Source organism: Zootoca vivipara, chromosome 13, assembly GCF_965207765.1.
Source record: "Zootoca vivipara chromosome 13, rZooViv2.hap1.1, whole genome shotgun sequence".
Lineage (NCBI taxonomy): Eukaryota > Metazoa > Chordata > Lepidosauria > Squamata > Lacertidae > Zootoca > Zootoca vivipara.
The window spans coordinates 43,392,429-43,405,887 of NC_142596.1; the positions used below are offsets into that span (position 1 = coordinate 43,392,429).

At 46.0% G+C, this 13,459-nt stretch overlaps 1 protein-coding gene across 6 annotated transcripts; it reads left to right on the plus strand.

Annotated features, from left to right (window-relative positions):
* Nucleotides 1–1,732: 1,732 nt before the first annotated feature.
* Nucleotides 1,733–12,177, plus strand: LOC118092876 (parvalbumin, thymic CPV3). 6 transcript variants are annotated; one of them, XM_088656806.1, is made up of 6 exons: nt 1,733–1,953; nt 3,715–3,785; nt 4,547–4,613; nt 6,551–6,683; nt 9,053–9,162; nt 11,969–12,177. In XM_088656806.1, the coding sequence occupies exons 3-6, from the start codon at nt 4,553–4,555 to the stop codon at nt 11,992–11,994; spliced, it is 330 nt and encodes a 109-aa protein (XP_088512932.1). In that variant the 5' UTR covers nt 1,733–1,953; nt 3,715–3,785; nt 4,547–4,552; the 3' UTR covers nt 11,995–12,177. The 6 variants fall into 6 exon arrangements, with proteins under 6 accessions (XP_088512932.1, XP_034987415.2, XP_088512930.1 ...); XM_088656804.1 differs by having other exon boundaries at nt 1,734–1,953; nt 3,629–3,785; XM_088656803.1 differs by having other exon boundaries at nt 1,734–1,953; nt 3,633–3,785.
* Nucleotides 12,178–13,459: the final 1,282 nt, after the last annotated feature.

The window sequence follows — 13,459 nt, forward strand, 5'->3', positions numbered from 1 at the left end:
TCCGAGGCAGAGGATCCGGTGCAGACTGAGACTCCTCGGGTTCCAAATCCAAGCCTGAGTCCCAGGCCATCACACAGATTGGGCCCCAATGCGGCTGAATGCCATCTGTCCAACTAGCTGTAGCTGCTCAAGATACGCCCCCCCCCCAAAAAGCATTGCACCTTGCTTTGGTGCTGGGGAGGATATAAGGCAAACTTGCTGGGGTCAGCTGGTGGGGGCAAACCCAAGGAGGATACCCCCAGAGGAGTTTGTCATGTCTTTCAGGTGCAACAAGCTTGTATTACACTTACAAACACAATACATATATATTCTATTCTATTTATTTTCATTCCAAATCACCCCCCTACATATGTACCATCACCTAACAATATTAATTAACAGCCCCTATATTTTGCTTCTGCCTCAGCAAAAAGAACAACAACCAGTGATGGATCCTGCGCATTTTGAAGATCATAGTTATTTTCTATATCTACCACATCAATGGTAGCAAATAGCCACATTTGGAGAGGAGGTGTTAATTTTAAAATGTCTGTTTCACACTTTTGCATTCCCTGTTAAGCAAATTCACTGGGGAACAGACTGAATCCTGACAAACTGTGGCTTGCCTGAATTATGATATGCTGAAACAAGCCAGCCTCAAACTCTGGTTTATAAAGCTGACCATTTCAAAATTTCAAAATCTGACATCAGGAATCACAAGACAGAGAAACCAGTAGGAGAACACTTCAATCTCCCAGGACATTCTATACAAGATCTCAAAGCAGCTGTTTTATTACAGAAAATTTTCAGAAACAGACTGGAAAGAGAAGTTGCTGAATTGCAACTCATTAGCAAGCTTAAAACCATGGAGCCACCTGGAATGAACAGAGACATAGGATTCTTATCTCATTATACATGATCAAGCTTTCCTTAGCACCTCAGCCCTTGCTTCCCCCCCCCCCCCCGCAAGACCAATTGCAGTCGTTAACAGTCGTTAACAGTCATCAACAGGTTTACCACTCCTATCAGCCCATCACCCATTCCCATCACCCCCACCCCCCACCCTCTGAATATACATAAGGGTCTGGTGGCTTCAGTTTCAGTGTACCTGATGAAGTGTGCATGCACACGAAAGCTCATACCAAAATAAAAACTTAGTTGGTCTTTAAGGTGCTACTGAATGAATTTTGTTTATTTTATTTCAAAATAACGTTCTGATTAACCACTGCTTAGGAGTTGGATATAACAATAAAGTGTGGTTAACTAACATTTTAAAGGAAAGAAAGGGGAGATGTAGGAACGGTTTTAGGATCGTGTTGGCAAACCACACAAAAGCATAATTAATAGTCTTGCACTGGCAGGCCATGCAATACATTAATATAAAAGTACAGGTTTCTGGAAAGAGGTTGAAGGGACATAGCAGGGCAGGAGGTCATGACAGATCCAGGGATAGCTGAGTGGGACTTGTCAGATCTGGAAGAAACGGGTTTGAGCAAGGGAAGCAGGACAGAACCAGAGGGGTCAATCATGCCCAAGTCAGAGGGAGAACAATGGAAAGGTGGGGAAACACCAAGAGTCACAAGATGGAGAGGAGGGGGATGTTTAAGGAGTAGGCATGTGACAGGGCAAGGTCTGAGGAGTATGTGAGGACCAGGCACTTCCTGTATGGCGGAGTTTTAGGGTGTTGGCAGGATGTGACATATGTAAGGAGACCACCTCTTTGGGGCTTGACCGATTGTCATTGGATGAAAGATGCACCTCTAGTTAATCATTGATAGTTCTGAAAATTTACAATAAATGGGGTTGCCTGATTTTGTTCTGGGCGACCTTCTGGATATACATTCTGTCTCCCGCTGTGTTCTTTATTGCGCACTCCTCACATCTGGTGACCCGGCGACGTGATAAAGACGTGGCAACGATCCCTTCTCATACGAGACTGGAATAGTCTTTGAGCTCTCAGCATTCATGCTTCTCGTGAGTATGGGATTTTCGATGTCAACTCCAATTAAGCATGCAGAAGAGTTGAATCAGGTTTTGAAAATTTTTAATCAGACAGAAACTGTAACTTGGCAGGAATTACAGGAACTAGTTCAGGAGATTTGGTTACAATGTCCGTGGTATAGTGGAAAGGCATCTGTGGATTTACATGTCTGGGAGAAAATAGGGAAGCAACTGCTTCCCCCGCCACGTGCACCCCTTGCGTTAATCGCAATCTGGAAGAAATGTCGAGGCGCAATTGAAATGTTGGGCGTTCAAGGGAAATGTGACAAATCTAAATTTCAGCTCTCGGGGGAGTTTCCTGACCTCCCATCAGCTTCTAAGGCGATTGCTCCGCCATCGACTTTGAAAGCTCACAACCTGTCTGTCGCCTCTTCCTTGCCCCATGAAAAGGCTGGGAGGAAGGCTTTCAGAATGGGTTTCTTAAAGGGACAGCTGAAGGGAATGCTAGCTGGGGAGGAATTAGAGGCAGGGCTGCTTTCGCTGCCGCTTTGCTTTTGCTTCTTTCTCCTCCTCCTTTTGCTCCAACTTCATCTCTCCTGCTGCCCTCTGGACGGCTTGGTCACAGAAAGCAGTGTAACGGGGAGGGTGGAGCTGGAAGGTTTTTGGATGGCTTTCTTTTCATCCTCCTTGTGTGGGTTTGGTTTTTTTGTTATTGGAACTGCTGTGGGCACCGCATGGCTCCTGCTGTTCCTCCTGCTGCTGCTCCTCGCTCCTTTCGCTGCTTTGGCGGGAGCAGCAGAACCCTCCGTCTCAACAACCGGTGGTGCAGGGGCCTGCACTGGCCTCCCTCTTCCTCCTCCTCCTCCTCCTCCTCCTGCGGTCGCTGCTCAGGTGGCACTCAGAGGCGTAGAAAGGTGGAGGATGTGGACATTGTCTTCAGAATCATACTGAGGAGGAAAGAGGTGGCACACAAACTCAAAGCTTGTAACTCGTGCAAATCTAAACCATGGTTTAGTGTTATGTCCAAACAAAGGCAGGCATTAATTTTGTGAACCTGCTGCATACAACAGTGTTTCTCAACCAGTGTGCCTCCAGATGTTTTGGGACTACAACTCCCATCATCCCTAGCTAGCGAGACCAGTGGTCAGGAATGATGGGAGTTGTAGTCCCAAAACATCTGGAGGCACACTGGTTGAGAAACACTGGCATACAACACACGAATTCTACCACTGAGCTAAAGACTTTCTCCTTGGTACCCAACTTGCCATTACTAACCAAAGCAAATGTTTTTGGTCCTTCACATTGAATTCATGTGGAATTCCAATTTGATAATTGCACTTAAGCTTGACGAAAGCCAGTGCAATAATTTATTGTCAGGTTGAGAGTGTCCGTAATTCTCTCTGCTGGTTGAGTATTACACAGTTGGGAGCTAGGTGCACCCCAGGCCCTGCTGCTTGCTACAAAAAAACTGTTTTGTACGCTTTCTCCCCATTGGCGCAGGCCTAATTAAAGTCAGTGCAAGAACATATTGCCAAGATGGGAGTGTCGGCAATTCTCTCTACTATATTCTCCTTGGGTATAAATAGAAGGGGGGAAAAAACCCAGTTCATTAGTTAAGCAAGACATTTGAGCAGGGTCTCAAATTGAGCATCTAATCCATGAAAGGGTAACCTAAGTCGCTATTGTCACCTTTTGAATCCTATATAAGTTAGGTGGACAACTCCAAGCCAAAGGTACAATTTTGCCTGATATTGATTCGGCTCTTTCCCCCCCTCCCACCTCTTCCCTGCCGAGGGAAACCATAAAGGTGAGCAGCCCGTGAAGAGATTAAAGGGCAGAGACACCTGTGCCTGGCCAACTACATTGTAAGTATACAGCTTTGTCTCTAAGACTGGGCTATTATCTATTTACCTGTGAACTGTTTCCCTGCCTGGAAAAGCCATGAAAGGGACTAAGGGAGCAAAACATCTCTGAGTAGTAAGCATAGTGCTTCTTCTCTAAGATGGACCTGTTATCTATTTATTGGCTATCCTTTTACCTGTTGTTGTCCACAATACTAGGATGGTTAACCATTTTTAGTGAAAATATTCCACCCTTTCCATTTTCAGCCAGGGTGCTTATTTCTCTCTCTCATCATCTCCATCTCTCATATTTGTGCATCTCAAAATACAATGTTGTTTTGCGCAAAAATATGTAAGATACATCAAATAAGGAAGTAGGCCTGAGCCAAAGAGGGGGCCAATGATTTTGACGCTCAGTATGAGGACAAGGTTTATCCAAACATGGGACTCACACTGGTAAAGAAAAAGCAATTTATATGCGTTGTATATGCAATATAGCGTCGTGCCACCAGATGGTGATGCAGAGTCCCATTTTTCTCCACCTGTTTTCCCTGTTTAACTTTCCAACGCTTTAAACTGAACCGCTTCTTTGATGTTTTCTAGATCCAGCCATGGTTATGCTGATTGTGTAGACAATTTTAAAGATACAGATCAATAGGTTTTGTCTTAAAGCCAAATGCAATGCCCCTTGCTTTTTCTTCTCTCGTATATCTTCTGTTCCCTGAGTGAAAGGATGAGCTTGCTTGCCTTGTTATAGGACTTTGCTTTTTTGTCTTTTGGGACAGATTAATATGAGTATCAGCGACATCATCAGCCCTTCTGATATTGCTGCTGCAATCAGAGACTGTCAAGGTAAAATAGTCCGTGTAACTAATCTAAGAGCTGTATCTAAAACACATTTATACCACCCTAGCTCTCACGGCTTACTCACAAAGAATCCTGGGAACTGTAGAGCTATAATTCCTAGCACCCTTGGCAAACCACAGCTCCCAGGATTCTGTGAGTGAAGTGATCGGCTTTAAATGTATGGCAAGAATGTGACCCAAAGGTCCATTAGTCCAGGAATGGGGAATCCATGGCTCTCCAGATGTTGTTGCACTATAGCTCCCCTAATTCCTAACTTGTTGCCCATAGTGGCTGGGGTTGGTTAGGGTTTAATTCCAACAGCTTCTGGACAGCTACACAGGCAGGCACGGTCCAGGAGGTTTTGCCACTATAGCAAAATGCCCTGCTGCCTCCCCCTGCCCAGCACTGTCCCCCCCACCAATCCAGGCACCCTCTCTGCCCCCAACATTGCATCTGCACTGCCTCCCGTTCTGCCGCTGCAACTACAGCCTTGCCTATGGCAGACCCTCCAAGTGTCCCTGTTTTCCAGGGACAGTCCCAGGTTTACAGAAGCCGTCCCGGTTTCTGATTTGATCATGGAATATCCCGGCCCCCTGCTAGAACAGTTTGCTGACTCCCATCTTAAAGGAACCCCTTAAACCGGAACAACTACCGACCAGTCACAAATCTTTCCTTTGGGGGGAAGGTGGTGGAGAGGATTGGGCAGGGGGTATCTCCAAGCATCCTTGGATGCCACAAATTTCTTAGATCCTTCCCAACCAGGATTCGGGGCTGAGTTGATGTTGGTCACCCCGATGGATGACCTTTGAAGAGAGAGGATGGGGGAGTATGGCCCTGTTCCTGCTTCTTGATCTGCTGTTGGTTTTTTTATTACCTTGACCACGGTATCCTCCTGCAGAACTGGCACCGTTACAGGTGCCACACAATACTTGCTTTGCGTTTGTCATAAATTGAACTTTTTGTGTGGCACCATCCCACACTTTGGAATTCCCAGCCTATTGACATCAGGCAGGCCCCTTCATGGTACAGTGGAACCTTGGTTCTCAAACTTAATCTGTTCCGGAAGTCCGTTTGACTCCCGAAGCGTTTGAAAACCAAGGCGTGGCTTCCAAATGGTGCAGCGCGCGCACACACACACACACACACACACAACAATACCCGACAACCGCATCGGACATTCGGCTTCCAAAAAAACGTTCGAAAACTGGAACACTTCTGGGTTTTCAGCATTCGGGAGCTGATTTGTTCGTCAACGTTCAAGAACCAAAGTTTCACTGTACTCTTTTCAGCACCTGCTAAAAACATGTTTGTTTAGGCAGGCTTACCCAGATGTGTAGAACATTGCTGTGTGTTTTAATGTTTTCATCTTATGTTGATTTTAATTATTTTTAAAAAATGTTTTTAACTGTTATTTCAAACTGTTTTTGGCAATGGTTTCGTTGTTTTATTCTTCTTGTAAATGGCTTCGAGGTTTGGTGTTTTTAGTTCTGGGTGGGTTTTTTTTATAGTCAAGCAGTATATAGATTTTATGAAACAATCAAATAAATAAACCATGCCAGAGACAGAACTGCATTAAGACTGATCCACTCGACAAAGTATCCCTCGCAGAGATAATGCAGTGAGAAGCAGGCATGTGTGAAAGAAATCTTAAAACGCCACTTGTAAGCGCACGCATGCACAGAATCCATAAGAGCAGGCATCCCCAAACTGCGGCCCTCCAGATGTTTTGGCCTACAACTCCCATGATCCCTAGCTAACAGGACCAGTGGTCGGGGAAGATGGGAATTGTAGTCCAAAACATCTGGAGGGTCGAAGTTTGGGGATGCCTTCATAAGAGGATCTGAGCAACTTTGGGAGTCAGAATGCATAGGTACAAAAGACATGACTATCTTCATCTGTATTCCAAGCTCCTAGGTAACAGTAGCTTTCTTTTTCTGTCTTAGCTCCAGATAGTTTCAACTACAAAAAATTCTTTCAGATAAGTGGCATGTCCAAAAAGAGCAGCAGCCAACTGAAGGATCTCTTCCGCATCCTAGACAATGATCAAAGTGGCTACATTGAAGAAGATGAACTCAAGTGAGGCTCCACCTCCTCTTTTCTCTCTTTCTCTGACTTTTGAAGTTGCTTAGACATCTCTCTTCCTTTTGTGTTTCTCTCATTTCTTTGGCGCATCCTTGGTGTGAATATAAAATAAGCATGAAGCATATTTAACGGACATCCTGTGCACACTTTCTGGGTACTATGCCTATAAAGCACATTCTTCTCCCTCGAAGAATTACGGGCACTGTGGTTTGTTAAGGGTTGCTGGGAACTGTAACACTGGAAGGGTAAAGTACAGTGCCCAGAATTCTTTGAGGGAGAGAATGTGCTTCAAATGTGCTTCAAAGGCAGCGTCTACACAGCCTAAGCCCAGGGGCAGAGAAACCTGATTGGGCGTCTGGGGCGGCGCATTTTGCCCTGCACCCAGGGGTGGGGCCATCCGCCTGCGGGGAGCCAGGGCAGGGCGCTCTGTGGGGCCTCTGAGGAGGGAGGAGGCGGGCCAACTGTCAGGAGAGACGCATGGCTCAGACACACTGCAGGCCCCGCGGTGAGTGCTGCCCGGCATTCTGTCACCCCCTTCAGTGGTGACACCCGTGGCAGACCGCCCCCACTGCACCCCCTTCCTCTGCCCCTGCCTATGCCCCACTGAACACAGCAGGGTTTATTTTTGAACAAACATGCAAATTATTGAACCGCTCAGAATGATTTCCTGGGGGAATCTGCTAGTAGTCACTTCTACCATAAAAGCTAATCAGCTTGATTTAAAATAGCACTCCTGTTGCGAGAAATCTTTAAAATGTGGGAGGCAAAAAAAATGCCTATTCATTTGCATTCCACCTTATGTAACAACATTTTTAAAACTGGGGGATGAGGAATCTATGGCCCTACATATGTTGCTGGAATCCAATCGCCATCGGACCTGTCTGCTGGCCACATTGGCTCAGGCTGATGGGAGTGGAGTCCTTGAAGACTACAGGTTCTCAATTTCTGCTTAAGTTCCTTGCTCCTGCAACCATTCTCCATCTGATAGACTTGGTTCCCAGTTTTCCCTCCTCTCCACCGCCACCGTCTGTCAGGGAGAAGAAAATCTCCTAGGTAAAGGAGATTAGACAGATTTGTACAGGATAAAGCTATTGATGCCTCCTTGTTCCAATGAATATATTACCTCCAGTTAGTGTTAGGGGAAGTGAACTTCTGAATACCATGTGCTGAGGATCAAAAGCAGGAGAGTGCTTTTGTGTTCCTGTCCTGCTTTTGGACTGCCCTTGTCTGAGGCAGAGAGTGGGGGTTCATCAAGTAGGATTTGTTGCATAGTCTTGTCCCCTCTCCTCACATTGAGAGTCCCTGTCCTCAAATGCCTCCAACTCACGGTCTGATTCAGAAAGCTCAGGGGGAACCACAATTCAAACAGCAGGAAAGGAGCAAAGTGGGTGTGATTTTCCTCCCGAGTTCTTGCACACTTGCCTGTTCACACTTAGCCATGGTTTGGCCATACGTTTAAAGCACTCTGATAGCACTTTAAACGGCCTTGGCTTTCCTCAAAGTAATCTGGAAGTTGTAGTTTGTTGATGGCGCTAAGACATGGGTAGGCAAACTAAGGCCCGGGGGCTGGATCCGGCCCAATCGCCTTCTAAATCCAGCCCTCAAATGGTCTGGGAATCAGCTAGGGTTGCCAGACTCAATAGAGGACAGGACTTCTGTGCCTTTAATTGCCCTGCTCTCTTTTGAGTCTGGAAACCTTAAAGAGAAACCAGCAGACCCTTTGTTTAATTTCCAAGCAAAGGGTCTGCTGGTTTCTCTTTAAGGTTTCCAGACTCAAAAGAGAGCAGGGCAATTAAAGGCACAGAAGTCCTGTCCTCTATTGAGTCTGGCAACCCTAGAATCAGCATGTTTTTACATGAGTAAAATGTGCCCTTTTATTTAAAATGCATCTCTGGAGTATTTGTGGGGCATGGGAATTCGTTCATTTCCCCCCCCCCCAAAAAAATATAGTCCGGCCCCTCACAAGGTCTAAGGGACAGTGGACCGGCCCCCTGCTGAAAAGGTTTGCTGACCCCTGCTCTAAGAGTTGCTATGAGACCCTCACAGAGTTACAATTCCTAGAGTGGTTTAACAGTAAATCCCTTCTCACAAGGAACTCTTGGAAATTGTAGCTCAGTTCGGGGAATAGGGGCCGCTTAGCAAACTCTCAGCACCCTTAACAAACTACAGCTCCCAAAATTCTTTGGGGACTTAATTCCATGACTACTTAAAGCGTTGTCACAGTGCTTTAAAGTTTAAATGTGTGGTGTGAATGTGGTCTTAGTGTTACATGCAAACTAGGTCAGTGTCACTCTGGACTCCTCTTCGGGCGGCTGTAAATTCAATGGCATTCAGTTGTGTGTGCTTCATTCTTTCCTTACTAGGTTTTTCCTCCAGAGGTTTGATAGTGGAGCCCGAGTGTTAACAGCTACAGAAACCAAAACCCTTTTGGCAGCGGGAGACCACGATGGAGATGGGAAGATCGGGGCTGAAGGTACGAATGTGGCTGATATTGAATGGTCCGGCATAGGTTAATCCTGTCACCTTTATCCACTGTTTCTGCTGCCTTCCCTTTCTCCTAGAAACTGGCTGGCTGGCATCCTCTGTGAGATTAGTACTAAGCACAAATGCCCCAACAACCAAATATATGGGCCGGCCTGCATCTCTCCATGAGGGTAGGCTCTTTCACCTATTGGTGATTCCATTCTGCAAGTATTATCCTAGAAACTTGTTCTCTGGGGGGTGGATCTGACTTACCGGACTTTTTCATGTTCTGCTCACTCTCACAGTGAACCAGGTCAAAGAGCCAGGACTAACTGGGTATGTGGCTCTTAAATTCCAGGGAAACTACTGCCCCCATAGTCTCCCTCCCTCAGCCACCCATGCAGTGATTGGACTTCGAAAAGATTCCATTTATGCAAATGAAACTTTTATTTACTAAGCCTACCTAATTGCTGCATTTTCAACATGGACAGCTGGGGAGGGGAGGGCTAATAATCTCCTTGTCCTGGTAAACAACACTTCAACAGAGGCTCTAATGTGTGAATAAGAAAGCGAGCTTTAATCAAGGTTTGCAATGGTACAGGTACAGGAGGCTATAGAGTTCAAGAACAGCACCAGGCACCTGAGGTCAGATGAAACCTATGAGGGGTGTGGGTCTGCTGTCAACAGCAGGGAAATCACCAAGTTCTTGGTGATAGAATGGGGTCGGCCCCTATGGCTCCACCCGCTGCCCAGCCTCCCCTAATGGGACGCGGGTGGAGCTGTGGTCTAAACCACTGAGCCTCTTGGGCTTGTTGATCGGAAGATCGGAGGTGAGCTGCCATTGTTCTGTCCCACCTCCTGCCAACCTAGCAGTTTGAAAGCACAGCAGTGCAAGTAGATAAATAGGTACCACTGCAGCGGGAGGGTGAATGGCTTTTCCATGTGCTCTAGTTTCTGTCATGCTGTTCTGTTGTGGTTTAGTCATCCTGGCCACATGACCTAGAAAGCTGTCTGTGGACAAACGGCGGCTCCCTCAGCCTGAAAGTGAGATGAGCACTGCAACCCCATAGTCGACTTTGACTGGACTTAACCGTCCAGGGGTCCTTTACCCTTACCATGGCTCGTTGGCACCCTTCCCCAGTGCTACGCAATCTCTAGGGGGGGGGGGACAGGATGGGGCAAGATAGAGGCCCTTCTCTGGCCTTTAAAGGCAATGGATTGGGGGACCCATCCTCCTTCTATGATTTCCTCTGCCTCTCCTTCCTCCTCATCTAACAGCAACTGCTGCCGCAGCCTCAAGCCAGTTGGCGATTAACATTACAAAAAGGTTCATTCATAGGAATAGGGCCTCTACACACACACCCAGCGTAATTGTTGCACAAGCAGGATGGGGGGGGGAGAGAAAGGGGGAAAGAAAGAGGTGGCATTAATAAAATGGGTGACCTTTATCAGCTGTGGTTACACCCTTCCCAAAATGATACAGGTATGATCCGAATTGGGTGATGCAGTTCTCTAACAAACAAACACAGAAATGTGCAAACAACACCCCAAGGTGCATTATCTTAGGAGAACTTACTTACATTAGGGAAAATACTGGTACATACCAATATGCTGATAAATTTTCATAAGGAGCATTGCAAACTGATTCAAAGGTCACCTTGAGGCACACGTAAAATGTGGTTCTTAAGTGAATTCTTATTAATCATCATCACAAGTGAGAAACCAAAACTGACAAGAGTCACCTGTTGCTACATTTAGCCCAGTTTCCTGTTTCCAAAAGTGGCTATCCAAATGCTCCTGGAAACATAAGGGCAATAAGCTTCTCCCAGTTGTTCTCCACTCAACTGGCAATTCAGAAGTATACTGCTCCTGAGTTTGGAGGTCTGTACATAGACCCATTCTCCTTGATGAAACCTAGTTTCTGCTCACAGTCTAAAGGTAAAGGGGCCCCTGACCATCAGGTCCAGTTGTGTCCGACTCTGGGGTTGGGGCGCTCATCTCGCTCTATAGGCCGAGGGAGCCGGCGTTTGTCCGCAGACAGCTTCCAGGTCATGTGGCCAGCATGAGAAAGCTGCTTCTGGTGAACCAGAGCAGTGCACGGAAACGCTGTTTACCTTCCCGCCAGAGCGGTCCCTATTTATCTACTTGCACTTTGATGTGCTTTTGATCTGCTAGGTCAGGGATGGCCAACTCCCAAGAGACTGCGATCTACTCTCAGTGTTAAAAACTGGCAATGATCTACCCCCTTTTGGGGGCTCCAGGTCAAAGTTGTTGAGCTTCTTTTAGGGAAGAGGAAGGCCCATTTTTTAGGGGTTCAGGTCTAAATTGCGTAGCTTTTTTTAGGGAGGAGAAGAGCCAGTGATCTTCCAGTGATCTACCACAGACGTCCAGTGATCTACCAGTAGATCACGATCTACCTGTTGGACGTGCCTGTGCTAGGTGGGCAGGAGCTGGGACCGAGCAACGGGAGCTCACCCCATTGCAGAGATTCGAACCACCGACCTTCTGATCAGCAAGCCCTAGATTCTGTGGTTTAACCTACAGCGCCACCTGGGTCTAACCTTGTCCAAATTTGTCAATTTTGTTCCCTGGCACTGCAAAGTCTCACTCTCAAAGCTACAAGACTCACAGTCACCAACCTGTAGCACTTCCACAATTCCAGCCTCTATATTCCAATATTTTTCACACCTATTTCATAACTCCCTCTCTGCCGTATCTTGTGCTGTAACTACATGAGAGATTGCAGTGTAGACAAGCAACTGTCTGAATTATACAAGTCAGCTTTGCAAATGACTTTTTTTTCCCTTTTGGTGCAGAATTCCAGGAAATGGTGCTCTCCTAAGGCATTGAAAATGACCCCACGTGTCAGGAGAACTGATGCATCTACAGGAGATGATCCTCCAAAAGCTTGTAAACCCATGAACCCATTGCTAATTTTCTTTTTCTCTTGACTGTGTGTCAATGGTTGATAGATTTAATGAGGTATTGCTACACTAGTTAATAAAGGCGATGTCATGCTAGTGTAGACCTTGGTCATTGTCTCTTCAGTCACTGCACTGAAAATTATCTATATTTTCTTGTTCTTTTGCCCTAGCCTATCCTTCTGACCTAGAGATGGGGCATAAGGGGCTCTCCAGGTATTGCTGAACTACAACTCCCATCAGCCCTGACCATTGACCATGCTGGCTGGGACTGGTAGAAACTGGGGTACAACAACATCTGGAGGTCATGGGTTCCCCATTCCTGTCCCAAGCAATATTCCAAAATGTATAGTGGCTCTATTATGATGAGTGTCGTTTCTGATACCCAGGCTCAAATCTCAATATCTATTTTGAAAAGCTCGTGGTCTTAGCAAAGGATGTTCCACAAAGTGGGCTTTGTTGGGGACCAATGCTGTAAAATTAAAAAAGCCATTCCCACAACAATTTATGTTTTTGCAGTCATGTCATCGTAGACATTAAGATCAGTCCCTATTTCTGGCCCACGTTTCTGGTAAATTACAGTCCTTGTTTTTGAATGGCCTGTTTAAATTTTGAATGGTTGTCATTCTTCAGTATGTAATTCCCCCCCCGCTAGGGTCCCTAGACGTTAAGTAAGAAATTGCTGGATATAACCCATGCACACTCATTTAATTGCATATGCATGAACAATTAAGGCAGAATGCTGTGCACAGGCTTTTCTCTTGTACAATGTAGCTGCTAAGTTAACTGTTGGCCACACATTGTAGGTAGATATGGGGGAAAGATTTCATTCAGTTCATGTTTAAATGTGACTCTATCAAATTTGCACTTTTCAAAACAATATGAGACCCCCAAGCAAAGCCATCCTTTGAAATTCGCATTCATCCCATTTTTGCAATGCAGTTCTCCAACCAGATGTTTACAAAAAATGCATATGCATGGTTATATAATAATAATAATTTATTATTTATACCCTGTCCATCTGGCTGGGTTTCCCCAGCCACTCAGGATGGCTTCCAACAAAATATTGAAATTACATTAAAGCATCAGTCATTAAAAGCTTCCCTAAACAGGTCTGCCTTCAGATGTTTTCTAAAAGTCAGATACGGTAGTTGTTTATTTCCTTGACATCTGATGGGAGGGCGTTCCACAGGGTGGGCGCCACCACCAAGAAGGCCCTCTGCCTGGTTCCCTGTAAACTCACTTCTCACAGTGAGGGAACCGCCAGAAGGCCCTCAATGCTGGACCTCAGTCTTCTGGGCTGAACGATGTGGGTGGTTGCAATGTGCAGAAAAATTAAGATATCTGTGAAAATACAATACAAAAATGCACTATATTAGGAGAAAG

Coding starts and splice junctions, on each gene's coding strand:
- LOC118092876 (XM_035131524.2), top strand. Junction 4,614..6,550: donor TGCAATCAGAGACTGTCAAG/GTAAAATAGTCC, acceptor TTTCTGTCTTAG/CTCCAGATAGTTTCAACTAC. Junction 9,163..11,968: donor TGGGAAGATCGGGGCTGAAG/GTACGAATGTGG, acceptor CTTTTGGTGCAG/AATTCCAGGAAATGGTGCTC.